Source organism: Falco punctatus (genome assembly GCF_963210335.1).
Source record: "Falco punctatus genome assembly, chromosome: 1".
In the NCBI taxonomy this organism is placed as follows: Eukaryota; Metazoa; Chordata; class Aves; order Falconiformes; family Falconidae; genus Falco; species Falco punctatus.
Window position 1 is genome coordinate 12856262 of NC_137580.1, and position 16270 is coordinate 12872531.

The 16270-nt window shown below is 38.4% G+C and overlaps 1 protein-coding gene across 4 annotated transcripts in view; it reads right to left on the minus strand.

Moving 5' to 3' along the window:
- INPP4B (inositol polyphosphate-4-phosphatase type II B) overlaps positions 1-16270 on the minus strand; it is a 356888-nt gene that overhangs the window by 128866 nt on the left and 211752 nt on the right. For all 4 annotated transcript variants that reach the window (XM_080403492.1, XM_080403493.1, XM_080403494.1 and 1 more), the window contains 2 exons: positions 8319-8430; positions 4654-4726 (listed from right to left, as the gene is read on the minus strand). In XM_080403492.1, coding sequence (XP_080259618.1) covers positions 4654-4726; positions 8319-8430 — 185 coding nt within the window. The remainder of the gene's footprint in view (positions 1-4653; positions 4727-8318; positions 8431-16270) is intronic.

The window sequence follows — 16270 nt, forward strand, 5'->3', positions numbered from 1 at the left end:
CCCTCACCACACAGACTATCATCCCCTACTAAAAAAAAAAGCATCTCCAAGTCCTGTACCTATGATCAACTTATACCCAGTGCCTGGTCTTTATTATATTACTTAATTAACATCTGCTGTAATGCTTTCCTTATTTTCCTCCTCTTTTGCTGAGATTCTTCTAATTAACAAAATCAGTTTTGTCAATAATATTGAAAGCTTCTGTCGATCCGCAAAGTAGATAAATGGCACTGAAAATCTTCCATTAACAAAATAGGGAATGACAATCAGGAAGAGCCCAAGAAACTAAGGGCTTATTCAGGTCTGCCCTTAAAAAGAAACCTGCCAAAACAGATGATAATTTTTAGTTAGTTTTTTTGTTGTTGTTGTTGTAGTGCCACCTGTTTGCTAAGAAGCAGGCTGACCGTTTTTACCAGGACATTTCAAATGATGATGCCCCAGACACAAAAGGCTCTTTTCTCTATTCTACCTTTTTATATCTACTTCCTAAGAAGGTATTAAAGGATGATATTCTAAGAACAGCCCTTAAATTTGCACTCAGAAACTATTACATTAAAAAATTGACATTTGTCTGTGAGAACATAATGCACATGTTCAGCTCCACAATCTCTTTCCTCCCATCTCCTCACTATTACCACTACCATCATGGGAAAAAAACAAAACCAGACAAAAAAAAACCACAAAAAACAAAAAAACAACCGACAGGACTGCAGGATAATAGCCAGGGAGACTAGGAATCACTTTGAAAATGTGGATCCAAAGTTGTGACTTTTCTTATTGTCAGAATTATTAAACTACTTTTCAGGTATTACCTCCGAGCCTGAATTTTCTGATGAGGATAATTTCAAGTGTGTTGCAAGTTTTAAAAAATGGCCAAAACATTTCTCCATGGGTTTATAAAGAAAATTGCATTTACAAACTCAGAAAAAAAGCCTGGGAATTTTGTTTTCACAAGGAATCCAAATAATTCCCATTTGCAGTATTGGTAAAGCTTGAGATTGTCGATGAGAGTAGCACAGTATGTTTTTCTTATAAACCAAACTACTGAAGTCATGTGAGTCCATAAAAATCTCAGATGTGTTTTGCTTTCAAATTACAACAATAACTGCTTTCTAATTATAATTGTCTAAAATAGTCTAAAACATAAAATAATTAAAATTGTCTAAAAAAGAAATCCAGAAGTCATGTAAAACCACCCAAAGAGTAAGGATGGCAAGACTAGATCTTGCTTTTATAAAAGATAGTTATTAAAATGAGTTAAAGTTTCATAAAGGTAATCCTTCCTGTATTTAGACAGCGATCATGAAAGGCACTGGGGGGAAAAAAAAATCCAGATGAACTGCAGTGGTTAAAAAGAGAAAACACTGTTTTAAAAGCCTTTCTCTGTAGCATGAAACCTAAAAGCCAATGCCATATATTTAACCATCCATATTTTTTGACATTCCCATTTTTAAATTTAAAGACCTCTGTGCTTTTAATTCCATGCAATATCCTTTATACTTCTTCCCCGCAAGTAAAATAAAAAATTAATAAAAGATTGAATACTCTGTTTTCATTTTTGTTCCCTATCAAACATAGATCAAAGTATACCACCACCATATACTAATTTATTAACAGTGTTTCTATTTATATCTTCCTTTGTAGCATAGGTGTATTATGTATATCATTTCATGAAGATAAATTTCAACTTACTTAATCTTTGCTTAATTTCAATTACCTTATTCTTTTTTTTATTGTAAAGTGCGATTTGTTTACATGCAAACAATTGGCAAAGTCTCCAGTGTTATAAATAAATAACTGAATTTTGAGACACATAAATTTAATCTCTTGGGGTATAAATGGAACAGAGAGAAGCCTCTGTGAAATACGGTACTCATTCCCACTCACTCAATAAGTGCCTCATAACTCACTTGAGGGCTGTGAGTTCTTTATATTAAGATTTAAATTTCAGAAGAATGCCAATGTGCATCTATGCCTACAGGCTTAAAGATTCACACAGGGGTATTTTTTCAGTTTCATAGTTTTGAAGGCCTGATAAACAACATGAGACAGAAAGAACCAGAAATACAACAGTATACACATGTACTAAATACATATGTATATGGAATACATACTGTACTGTAGATAGTTCTGTATGTACACAGCAGGGAAAGTAGTTTAGGCAATGTTGATGTTATCAGGTTGCCTGTAACATACTTCTACCACATGACTGATCTTATTTTTTTCCCTTCAGTCCTAGTTTTTGATTGCCTTTAATTTTGCCACACTGAAATTTGGCTTAAACTGATTATTTTTAAAATTTTTCAGTTAAGATGGTCCAGCTGCACCAAATGAGGCCAGAAACCTGCAAAGAAAGGTCTGTGCTTCATAAACTTGAATACTGACAGTAAATCTTTTACAGATATATGCATTTTACTATAATACCATGGCAATCCACCCAGACCTGAGAACAACATAAGCCTTGGGAAAGAAATCTCAGTATATAAAAAACTTAAAACTTGAACTTAACACCTCATACATGCACCAACGATCTACCTTTATTGAAAGTTATTGCATGCTTCCCAGCTTCTAACACCAACAAAACTGTGCACATGTCATGGTACAGAGTGGATGAATACATTTTTGGGCAGAGCTAGCATGTGGTACAATATGCTTAAGGGCAGTGCTGGTACTCAAATGAGAAAGTCACTCTTCAAGAAACACAGACAGCTTGATGCACATGAAGCCCAGTCATGGAGGCATGCTGGGGAAGAAGTATGAAAAAGTCAGAAGTCTAACAAAGTCTGGAAAAAGGCTGAGGAGAGCTAAAATTTTCTGAGAAAAGGAATTGGGAATTCAATAAAAACAGTGGGACTGACAAAACCTGGAACTAGTGCCAGGTGTCAGCAGGGAAGTGGAGGCAATGCTGGGGTGAGAAGAGGAAGTCACAAGCACAGGAAACAGACTGGAGAATAAGTATTTATTAGAACAAACTTCCTGTGACTGCAAACTCTTTCCAATATCCTGCGTGCTGTCACTTCTTGCATATGCATGTGCAGTTCTGCTCTCTCCCCTCTGCTTTTTTAAAAACAAAATATGACAAAAACCTTCACGGGTTGTTTGACTTTATAAGCCCTACCAATGTTGGGTGGGGTGGGGGTTTTGGTTTTTATATTGTGTGTTTGTATATGAGAACATTAAACATAGAAATGTTAAGCACTGTCTTGATATACTGTAGAATCATGTGCAAATATTTTTGACAAAGTGATCTAGACTTCATTATTCATAAAACTGACATCTACTTTGGAAGTTCAAACAGTTCTGACAAAATACATTTCCCAAACTACAGCACTTCCCCATTCAAAAAACCTCAATAGAAATCCTAAGACAAACTCACCCAAACAGAGGCAGCAAACTGAAGAAAAAAAATAATCAGTTGTGAATCTAACATTTTCTCTGAACAGAAATGTCATTTCTTTAAGACCCACTTATCTGGATGACATACAGAATCAGAATCAAAGAACGACTGCACTGAATTAGACCAAATCATTCAACTGACTCTGTATCTTTTCTCCAAGAAGAGCCATAAATAGATACCTAGAGATGCAAGACACTCTCCCTGCCTCCAGCTATTTTCAGTTCAGGAATTTCCGGAGCCAGATGTAGTTCCTGTGCATTTAGTAATTCTCAATGAATAACTTTTCCACAAACATATCTAGCCTCACACTGAACCGATGAAAAGAAACGGCAGTTCTGAAGAAGAAATTTTTCACTACTTCTAATCTAGTCTCAACAAATCACAGAGAAAAATTACAGCATTCATACACACATGGAAAACCCTATTTTTCGGAGGTTTCTAGTGCTTCCTTCAGACTACAAAATTCATCTAATAATGCTGTCCTATCAGTGAGGCCATATGAAAAAGTTTCAGTAAAGGTTTTAAAACTTCAGTAACATTTCTCCTCAACTGTATGCAACAAATACACAGAATTCTTGACAGCGCTGTGGTTTCAGATGACCCATATAACTTATTTGTGACATTGTTACTGCAGAGTAATGGAGATTCATAAACTTGGGCTAATAAAACTTTTATGGTCCAGCATATCAGCATGTAATATTTCTCAGTATGATGAAAGAGAAATAGATCTAGTTCAACACCATACACTCAAGCACAGAGTTGACCTAGAATTGAGAATACCTTGCCAACAGCTTCCTTCATTTTAGGACATATACCTTCCAGATCAAACTGAAATTGCTACTTCATCAGCTATAACACAGATTAATTCTCCAGGGTATTCAGTTACCAATAATGTATAATTATTTTAACAGAATGTCACACGATGACATGACAAAAAATTATGAGGTTAATGCCATGCCCACTGAAGTCACTGACAGTCTCGAAAATCATTAAACAGTAAAGAAGTAGGAGTGGGAGATTTTAGCAGTGTTTCAGAAAGCATAATTGACATACATTTCCAGAAGTTTTCCTCACAATTCTCAGTAAAATAATACTGTTAAATATGTATAAAACATTAAAATATTAAACTTTGTAATTTTTTTTTGAAAAGTGTATTATTTGAAGAGTATTTTTAGAGCCCTGCCCCAAAACTTTGTGATTTCTTCAGAATGTGACATCACATTGCAACAGTCATCTTTTACAAATGTTATACTTACCTGCATTTAACGAAGGCAAGTTGTCTTTACCACTTATGCCTTCACTGGCTGTACATTCACGAACCAATGCACACTACAAAAGAAATGCAACCACACATGTAACACATTCAGTTGTTACAAGGAAATTCAGAACAGTTTATAAATGGCAGACTGAAAAATATCACTGATATTATAACTTCTCAAGCCTTAATTATAATTTACATTTTTCTCCTTATATTTCTTTCCCAATATACTTCAACATAATGAGAATTAAAGCAGAGAAAATGGCAAGATAAGATCAGCTATTCCATAATAAACCAGAAAGGTTTCCTACCAATGCAATGGCAGAGGTTAAAATAATTTCTTACAGGTTCTGTGCTTTCAGAGTTGTCTTTAGACAAGGCAGTTTGCACATGCACAGTGTCAGTAAGCACTCCATGAATTTTTAAACAAGGGCAAAGCAGAAACCACAAAAAGTCTTTAAAATGTGCTTGCAGTTTGTGATTAAAGTAATTTGTTATAGAAGTGAATTGGAAGATTTCTTTTATGAGATTAGTGTATAAAATAAAAGTATAACAAGTTTATGGGAAAATCAACTGGTGCAATCCTATGTTAAATGTACTAGGAAGTGTATTTTTAATGCTCCACCTCCCCCCACTCAGAAAAAAACACCAGATAGCTTCTAAAGATGATAGGGAGCTCTGTTCCCAGGGCTTCCCCAGCTTCTGGATGTTCTGTTGCAGAGCTTGAAGCAGAGAACAAGATGTAGGATCACATAATCATTTAGGTTGGAAAAGACCTTTGAGATCATCGAGTCCAACCGTTAACCTCACATTGCCAAGCCCATCACTAAACTATATCCCTAAATGCTACACCTACACGTCTATTAAACACCTTCAGGGATGGTGAGTCAACAACTTCCCTGGGCAGCCTGTTCCGATGCTGGAAAACCCTTCCGGTGAGGAAATTTTTCCTAATATCCAATTTAATCCTCCCCTGGTGGCAGTTGATATCTGAGATTGAATTTAACTATCACCTTACTCTTCCAGGAGTAATTCCCTGCATATAGTTTATCTAATGAGTTAGCAAAGCTAATTCAGAACTTATTTCTTAGAAATAATTCATGAACTCTACACTCTCACAATCTCATCCTCACTACGAACATATAAACCAAGACTCCAGAAAACTAAAGATTCCTTTAAAGATCACAGAAAATACAGCTGTCACAAGGTTGGTCTTTCCTGACAAGTATTAGAAACCCCTAGAAAGACACTATTAAAGCCTTCTTGCTCCCCAAGCTAGACACAGCTCATTAATTACATCTCAAATAACTGTGAATAGTCCCATTCTACATTTTGAAATCGAAGAACAGTGAAATGAAAGAGAAGGCTGAAAAAACAGTTCATGCTGCATATTGTAGTGGGTTTGTGTGGCAAGGTTTTGGTAGCAGGGGGGCTACAGGGGTGGCTTCTGTGAGAAGGTGCTGGAAGCTTCCCCCATGTCTGATGGAGCCAATGACAGATGGCTCCAAGAGGGACCTGCTGTTGGCCAAGGCTGAGCCCATCAGTGAGGGTGGTAGATAATGTATTTAAGAAGAGGAAAAAGTTACTGTGCCACAGCGGCCAGAGAGAAGAGTGAGACTATGTGAGAACAACAACTCTGCAGCCCCCCAGCTGGGGCAGGAGGAGGCCGTGGGGGCTCCAGGCACTAAAGCAGAGATTCCCTGGCAGCGCCTGGTGGGGCAGGCTGTGCCTTTCAGCCCACGAGGGGCAGATCCCCCCCCAGCAGCCCCTGGGACCCCAAACCAGAACAGGGGGTGCCCGAAGGAGGCTGTGATACATAGGAGGGACCCACACTGGAGCAGTTTGTGAAGAACTGCAGCCCATGGGAAGGACTCACGTTGGAGAAGTCCATCGAGGACTGTCTCCTGTGGGAGGGACCCCATGCTGGAGCAGAAGTAGAGTGTGAGGAGGAGGAAGAAGTGGCAGAGACAACGTGTGATGAACTGACCGTAACCCCTGTTCCCCACGCCCCTGCGCCACTGGAGGGGAGAGGGTAGAGAAATCAGGAGTGAAGTTTAGCCTGGGAAGAGGGGAGGTGTAAGGGAAAGGTGGTTTTAAGTTTTGGTTTTATTTCTCATTATCCTACTCTGATTTGATTGGTAATAAATAAAACAAATTTCCTCATGTCAAGTTTGGTTTGCCTGTGACAGTAACTGGTGAGTGATCTCTCCCTGTCCTTATTTCAGCTCATGAGCTTTTAGTTATATTTTCGCTCCCCTGCCCAGCTGAGGAGGGCAGTGATGGAGCTGCTTCAGGGGGCACCTGGCCTCCAGCCAGGGTCAACCCACCACACATATCTTGTGGAAGTTTTATAGCATAAAACCAGAAAGATTTCATAGTGATTGTTGGCTTCTTTGGAACTGGTCCCACTGGTCCCTTGTTTTAAAAGGGCATTGAAGTACTCTGAGAAAAACGGTGAAAAAACAAGTGTAAAAACTATCCTCAGAGTTTGGCCCAAAAAAGGAGACTGTTTTGGCTGAGTAGAAAAGATATTCAGAACAATGCCCTTTTCTCCAAAAATACATTCTTATATGTTACTTCCATACAAAAAAAATTGCAGTCCCTAATTTTACATTCCCTGTAGCATTATGTAAAATATCTTTTGTTTTGTTTTGTTTTTTCATGAAAAGCAGAATACACCATAGTGTATAGCAGTACACCATATTATTAGAGCTGCAAAAATTCTGTCAGTAAGAACAGGGCTGCAGAGGCAGACACCAGGAGGAAGCAACTCTGTACAGGTATGTCAGTTGCCATCAGTCAGGGACGCAGTTAAAGAGACCTTTTTATTAACTGCAAATCATTCAAACCCTGATGTCCTCATTCTGAGCAGTCATTTCTGAATCTCTCCCAAGCCCAAATCTCTGGCCATCATAGAGACCGCCCACCTGTTTCACCCTCCCTCCTTCAGTTCTCCATTCCTCTCAAATCCACTCCCTCCGTATCTTCTCCAGCTCCAGCCTCCACTGCTTTTGCCTGCAACAGCTTGCCTATTTAAGAGCATTTTTGCTCTTTTTGAGCCCTTCTTTCCTTTCTCTTGTCCTGAACCATGAGCACCCCAACTCAGAATCCCTACATATACCCTCCAGTCAATACTGTCCTATGCTAGCACACTGAGGCACCATTGCTGCGCCACCCTTCCCACTGATTTTCCCCACCACTGTGTGCTCCCATGAAATGCAGCAGAACCTGCCCCTTTGGAAGGGGATTCACCTCTTCTTTGGCTTGCCTGTCTGTCATTCTTTCCAGGTTTTCAGTATTGTGGGCAGAGGTTGCACGTAAAAATCCACATGAACAGGACTTCAAGGGCAGAAAACAGAGCAACTGTCCAAGGGAAAAATAAGTCAGATTTATGTCATCTCTGGATGGACAGTTTTTTGATCAGGATTGATTAAATATGATCAGTTGAGGTCAAAGCAAGATCTTTTTTTCCTAAAGAAGGGGAGGGACTAGGAAACTGAGGATAGAATATTACTGTGTACATTTTCATAAAAAACTATTTTTAGTTTAGGAAGATCAGGGAATTTTTTGTTTAAATTCTTAACCCAATTTGGAATTAGTAATTTAGGCATTTGGTACAGCTGATAATTCTAATTAACTTTGTGCAACGAACTGAGTTTCTACCTTTTGATCCTGGGCATCTGTTGTGATGTGGTCCGTTTCCCCACCTTCTAGCTCACCCATCTTCACAAGATTGACTTCAATGGTACCAACTGTCCTTCCACCATCAGAAGTCCTGGAAAAAAAATAATGACATTGGGTCATTTGCAGTACTTTATTCCTTCAGTAAAAATATTGTCAGTAAACACTTAGTCCCCTCTCCATTCTGTATAGCTGCAGTCACCTGTATTGAACTTATTATTGACAGTCAAAAACAAATGCTAACAATAAGGCATGTTATATTTTCTCCAAGTTCCTTATAGCAATGAAAGTTTTCATCATGGAACTGAGGATGGGCAAGTGCTATAAATGGTGGAAGAATCCACGAACATTGCCAGTTTTCATTCTAGCCATTACTCTGTCTGTGGACCATCAGAGAAAGGACTGTAACACTGTACCCGTATGCCACTTATGAACTGCAATCTCACTGCACAGTACACTGCTTTGTTTCCCAACATAATCTGCGAAGGAAGGATGTGCTTAGTATATTAATAAACCTCCTGCTAAACCAAAATAATGAAACTAATCTCAATATCACTTTTCCTTTTCTAGTCCCTCCACAGAGTAATTATTCAGCATCAGTCCCATGTCTTTAACTATATAGCAGAAGATAATATAGTTCCAGGTGAATTCCTTTATTATTACCTCCACAAATGGTTCAATTAAGCAAAAATAAGTAGCAATTCAGATTTCCAAACAAAAGCACTGCTCACTATCTTTTAGAAGAAACAAGGGTTTAAACTCCAAACAGATTTCACTGGCAGCTAAACATCAAGATTAATGGCACAGTCTATCTCCCCTGGCTTTTTTGAACAGCTGGAATTTTTGAAAGGAAGGAAAGAAGGGTAACAGATCATTTAATAATAATGAGGAAAGTATGACAACAGTCATAAGCAAAAATCATCAAAAGGAAATGACGGGATTAAGTTTAGCAGAACTGCAAAAGCACGGAGAGGAAGAAAAATGAAAAATGAGTTTGGGGCAATACGTGTATAATCTCAGAAGTGAAGATGAAAAGTGATGAAGCAAGACAAGGAATACATAGAAAAGAGACTAGAGGGCTGACAATAAAAAAGAAAAAATTACCTTCAGAAACAGTAATACTAGAAAAAAGTGTTTCCATTAAAATCTGCCACATTCGTAGGGCAATCCTCGCTGGCAGGAAAGCATTAAAACCCCTCCAACTCAGACACCTTTCCAGAGCTTCAAAGAACAGTCCTCACGTTATATTAGTAAAAGAAGGAAATATCCCCCAACCACCCTCCTCCCCATTTCACCAGCCGGGAGACAGACTGCAGCCCGAGCAGCGGCCGCCAGACACCCCGACGCACAGCGCAATGCTGCATGGAGGTGCCCCCCCAGTTCTGCTGGTGCAGGATGGCTCCATGCGCCAGGTCCTGCCGGGAGCCCCCCAGCAGCACCGTGCTGGCACCTACCATCGTCCCCCGCTCTCAGGCAGGGCAGGTTCAGCTCAGCTTTGCCGCGCTGCCTTCTGCCATGCGCAGGCTTTCCCAGGGTACTTGCTCATGCCCCAGGACCCTCTCTCTGCACTGAAGTCCCCCAATTTTACACAATCTGTATTTCTGCATGCAGTACAAGGCCTTAATTAAGTCAAAGTATGCCAGCTCTTTACACTGACTAAAGTTAAGTGCATAGTTTAGGCTTTTCAGGCATGGCTACTTATTTATCATGCTAAATCAAAATTTTCATTTTTTACAGTAGAGTCTCAAAATATAGCTACCCCCAAGCTTCAAATTAAAATAATTATTTTGGTTGCAAATCATTATGCTTGAGTGTGCAACTCAGTAGAATACACTCATCTTGCAACTAAACAAATTAAATACATTCTTATATAAAACCTTGCAAAATACACAATTCTTCATATTTTACATGTTTCACTACTTTATTTGCTATAAGCCAAATTTATTACCGACACTAGAATAAAGGAATAATTAAAAATAAACCAATTCCAGATAGCCTTGCAACCAAAGGAGCCACATTAATTAGCAAAATGTACAAAAGAAAAGTAATGAGGAAGAAGGGTTCAATGTCCAAAGGGTGTTTATGAGCAAAAAGACGTAATAATTTTGAAATACATGAGAAAAACTTAAGCTCCTTCTGAAGGAAGAACATTCCTCTGAGTTGCTAAAACTTAGTTATTTGACTTCGTTTTCTCTTTCATATGTCAAACCATCACGCAAACTAGGCTACCTCAAAAAATGGACTACCACATTTCCAAGGAGAAAGGGAATACAACAGATGTTAGCCAGTCACATACACCTTTAAAAGTCAGAGTAGATGTGTGGTGATAAGACTGAAATTTTCTCAATAGCTTAACGTGTCCTGATCAAAGTGTCAGGTGGGTGACTTCATTGCTAGGCTGACTTCAGTACGCAACAGCATTGTGCTGTTACCCTGGTCTGAAACGAAAACACTGCATACATCTGACACCCAGAAGCAAAACCCTACCCATCCTTTTTTTAGGAAAGACATTTTTATAAGGCCAAAGAGACCTGAAAGTCTGAGACTGACCTATATAAAACAGACCTGATTTAACATTACATCAGGGTAAGTTAAGATTATAAACAAATGTTGAGCAAAACAGCTGAATTTAAAAATGAGCTGATACGAGCCAACAAGGCATGTTGCTTGAGTAAAACAAAACAAAAATGGAAATGCCAATTATGTTTTCTCAGTCCTTGTCTCCCTTTCTTTAGAACATTAAATATTCCCAGTCATTGCTGTTATTAGAGGCTTGGCCTCAGTACAGCAGTGAGCACTGTACTGCTTGCCTACACGAGTAGCAATACGTATTTGGAAGCTTTCTCCATACACATTTAGAAAAATGTGATTGATCTAATTTAACTTTATGGATTTTTTTTTCAATCATTTTTTTCTCAAAATCACTGCTGTTCTGGTCTAATACATACATAATATTACAATCTGAAACATGCAGTATCTGCAAGAGAAGGTAATGCAACAGAATAAAACTAAACAGTGGGACTGTTGCACTGTAGTTGTACTCCCTCCTCCATTTCTCTTATTTTTGCACATGGAAATATGAAGCCACAAATTAAAAACAAAAAACCCCAGAGTTTCTTTTGAATTGTTACAGGCACATAAATCAACAAAGAGCTCTATAAATGCCCAGGGAGAAACCGCCATTAGCTGTGTCAGATGCTGTGAATTTAAAACACCACTGGTGCATGACAGTCTTCAAACAACTGACATGCCATGCATTTAAAACTTGCAAGCAACACCTCAAGATTAAAATTTCACTTGAAAGAAAATTAAAAGTGAGAAACCTAAGTGATGCAGTGGGAAAAATAATAATAATTAATAATAAAAAAGCCTAGCAATCATACTTCAATAAGGTGAAAATCTGTATTTTACTTTGCACTAGCAGAAACAGTACTGCACACACACACGCGTGCGTATGTATACACTTCACGCCATTTGCCTGGACAAACACGAAGAGACAATCTCACACATACACACCGTTCAACCGAGCATCAGGAGAATCATTAATTAGTTTTAGGATACTTCATAATGCATTAGGATAGAATCAGCTTATTTGTTGTGGTTTAATAAAGCTGAAAAGCACACTCTGCACTCACATGGTGCAGTGCAGCCTGTCCCTACATCAAATTGCTTACAGTCATGAGCCACTATAGACCCGCAGGACAAAGGACTGCACCTTGACAAACCTGCATAGTATGGGACAGTGGCAATGGGGAATATGGCAGTAAGATTCAAAAAGAAGTGTCACTGTGCAGAAGGCCATACATGGGGCAAATTCTAGCTGGCTTACGGAGCTGGAAAATTACTCATTTTTTTTAGCAGCTTGGCACAAGGAGCAACAATCACCTCATACCTTTCCACAGTGCATCTGCATTTGGAATATGGCTAAAGAAAAGAACACAAAGTGTTAGAACAGTGATTTCTAAACCAGATTTAGAATCCAGTATCATAGGATGCAGACTTCAGCAGCAAAGCTGGCAATGTTTCAGTCTATCCCTAACCCTTCAGTCCAACACGTCTGCATCCTGCGGTGCTCACTCCACCTACCACAGCCATATTCCTGTGACAGTCCACTTTTACCTAAGCTGGAGTCACCAAGGACTCATCTTCTGATGCACCTTGCAGAGGTGTTTCTGAGTGAAACAGTATATTTTGAACTTAAAAAAAAATAAAATACTTCTATCAGTGTTAAAAACAGCATAGTTGCTCTACTCACTGAGCCAAACCCAGAGACTTTTGAAGCTGTCATTGAAATCTGCTTAGGTTTACAACTGTAATTACTTACTAATGACTCTAATATTAAAGTTTATTATACACATGGATTTCCTTACCACCTCAGGTCCTTAAGGATCACCAGGTCAGTATCAGTTCCCTCAAATGTGAGGGAAGGAGCTAGCCAGCACTATCATGAGCAGCAGGAATATGTGCCAAGCTTAATACTTTTGTTGATAAAAGCTCAACCCAGGCATCAAGAGAGAAAGAGCGGAAAAGCAAGTGAGTTATATGGACTGAGAGTAGCAGTCATTTGCCTCCAATGATGTTCTCATCAAATCTCATTGCTGCACGTTGAATATGCAAATTTACGCCTGCTAATTGGTTCCCATGGCCATACCTTTCTTCCAAAAACAAAAACTCAAAAAAGGCTCGAGAACACAAAAAAAAATAAAGCAGACTGTGTATTTCCATAGCGACGTTAATTATAAATGACAAGGTGAGTGACTGCCTGAAAAGCAAACTGCATGCTTTCAGCCTACCAGGCAGCCCCTTTCTCCAATGCATAATACACAATAAATGTGATTAGTACAGACTAGCATACAGATTGTCATAAAATTAATTTCTCCACTGATTCTGAAATATTCAAGCACAAAACTACTATACTTGCATAGAAAAGTTTATTCCATGAAACCACAGTGGAGCCTATTGCAATCAATACTGTTCTTGAATAAGTCCACCGGTAAATAACATACTGTTGCATTCAAAGGTAAATAAAGTTTTGCGCTGTTCAGCTCCACTCAGTTCTCATTATCTCAATGTATGGTTGATTAAGCTTCATGTCAAAACAAGTTTCACCAAAACTGTACGGGAGATTTGCCTGGCTTATAAAGCCAAGCCATTTTTTACTTGCTTCCTGCGGTGGGTGGATGATATGACATGAAGTAGCCAAGAAACAATTTCAGCACGGAGACCAAGTAAAACTAGTTGTAGGCAGACTTGCACTGAATTTTAATAGGGAAAAGCAGCTAAATATATAGTATTTTATAGTCATCATTTGCTAAGGAAGTTATATGTACATAAACGACTGCAAAATTTAGTGTGCTGCTCTCGAATTCTCTCTAGTTAAACATTGTGAATGTAACTACTACTGAAGTGCAGCTACACGTCTTCTGGCCCGCTGAACTACAAGGGGCTTGGAGAACAGTCTTAGGAGGGAGGGAAATTGGGGGGACTTTCTTTAATGGAGTCTTGGAGGGTTTCTTCTTAACTTTTCAAAAATAGCTATGGTTTATCTCCTTTATTTAAAGGTAAATAGGTTTGGTGTTGCCCTAGATTAATGAAAATAAGACAGCAAAAAAAATTAATCATATTGACAGTTTGATATTGTCCAAGAGGTCAAGTAGAGCCACGTGTTTAAAGAAAGTCTGTATTGTACACAATTGACAGACACCCACAGGCACACTATCTTAAATAATCTGTATAATTCATGCACTTCATCCTAGCTCTTGTTTTTGTATGGTTAGCTCCATTGCTATAAAGTTCCTGCTTACAGGGGCCAAGAGAGGCAAGTGGTATTGATATTACCCTTGTTTCATATTGAAGTAGCCTATTCACACTTTTGAACTGTCTAAGAGGAGTATCTCAGATATTTCAGACCAATGGACTTTATTTTTACAGAAAGCACAAAAGAGCACTATTATCTTTTTTCTTTGCTGCTTCTTACATGTAACTTACTGGAAATCATACCAAAATCAGCCTAGCTAAAAGGGACCTTTCCTGGAAACATGGCAAACTGCCACCACAGGGGAAGCAGCTAATGGAAGTTCTAACTGCTAGCCCTTTACAAAAGGCCATAGACCTCAACCAAGCCAAAAACACATTATACTGTTCTTAAAAGAAAGTTATGGCAAAAAGCAACTATAAAAAAATCCCAAACAGTATTAAAACTGGAGAAGACCTTTTTACAAGGGCATGAAGGGATAGGACAAGGGGGAATAGCTTGAAACTGAAAGAGAGTAGATCTAGATTAGATATTAGAAAGAAGTTCTTCGCTGTGAGGGTGGTGAGGCACTGTCCCAGGTTGCCCAGAGCAGCTGTGGGTGCCCCATCCCTGGCAGTGCTCAAGGCCAGGCTGGACGGGGCTGGGAGCAACCTGGGCTGGTGGGAGGTGTCCCTGCCCGTGGCAGGGGGGTGGAACTAGACAATCTTTAAGGTTCTTTCCAACCCAACCCATTCTATGACTTTATGATTCTAATTACTAAATTAGCAATCAGTATACCTAACTCTCATTTACAAAGAAAAAAGGATGTATGATAGCTTTTTTTTTGTAATTGGATACACTGCAACATATAGTCAAGAAAAATTCTGCTACTGAACATGGCTTTTGTTTTACTGAATAGCCCATTTCATCCCGTTCTCCATCATAATCCTTTGAGAAAGCTCGAAACAAATGGCATTGCATTACCATTATAAAGTGAAACATTTAAGTCTATAGAATGCATTTCTGATTTCTGTTTTTATAAATTTCATACTGGAAACTGTCATCCCATATCTCTAGTAACTAAATTCCTCTGCCAACAACAGTTGTGTACATTGTGAACATTGACTTGTTCAGGTTTTGATGATTAGATATAGGTGCACACATCTAAAGTAAACACTCAGCCATCAGTTTAGGGCACCTTTATAGAGAAGAAATGACAATCAAAATAAAAACTTCTTTTGCAGTGGTTTTGTAACTTGTGTCCCTAAGCACTATTAAGGTACAATGGTGCGGAAAGGGAAAACATAGACTACAGTTTGTAAAAGAATTGTACATATATGCCAGCCCCCCAGAAAATAACTGAGAAAAATGCAAGAATATTCCTTTACAAACACTTTTATATTGTTACATTGTGCCTCAGAAAGACAATGGCAAGATAATATCAACTGGGGGAAAAAAAAAAAAAAGTAAAAAAGTAATCAGATTCTATAATTGAGCCAATATTTACAGGGCACACCACAGAGCTATTTCCAAATCCTTAAATCTCTACTTCAGATCTAACAAAGGAGTATCTCAAGGCCTTTGGTATATTCTCTGTCCTCCTGAAGTGTACTAACATAATAGGACAATTAGAAAAAAGCAAGTTTAGGTTAGTAGACTGCTCTGGTTAAACTGCCATTGAAGAAACGTGGATCATTTCTACTGATTTTGTGCTGCTGAATATCCATGATCAGGAAACAATCCCACATTTAAAAGGTTAGGGTTTTTTTCTTTAAAAAAAATGTAACCAAATAAAACCTACAACATAATGTGTCTGCAAATTAATTTGAGTTGGCACAATATTTGTCTTCTAGTGTTAGCTGCATGAAGAGGACATACAGTACTAAAAATATTAATTAAAAGCAAATCTGAAAAGGCTTAGAAGTTCAGCTGAAATTAACCTGGCAATCTGTCATCTATTGCTTATAAGTTATCTATCAGAACTTCTTGTTTACAAATTAGATGAGTGAGATACAAAATACTTATTCTGAAACTTTCCTGAAATTTTACATTCTGTCAATTATTATGACATCTGTCAGAGGCATTCTTTCACATCAGGTTTTCAATCTGTCAATGAGAGAGGCAAAGTCTGTCCTAAAGAACTTGAGACAACTTGAAATTCTGTAAGAACACTAAGTTAGTGTTTGTTTTCCTAGCCATA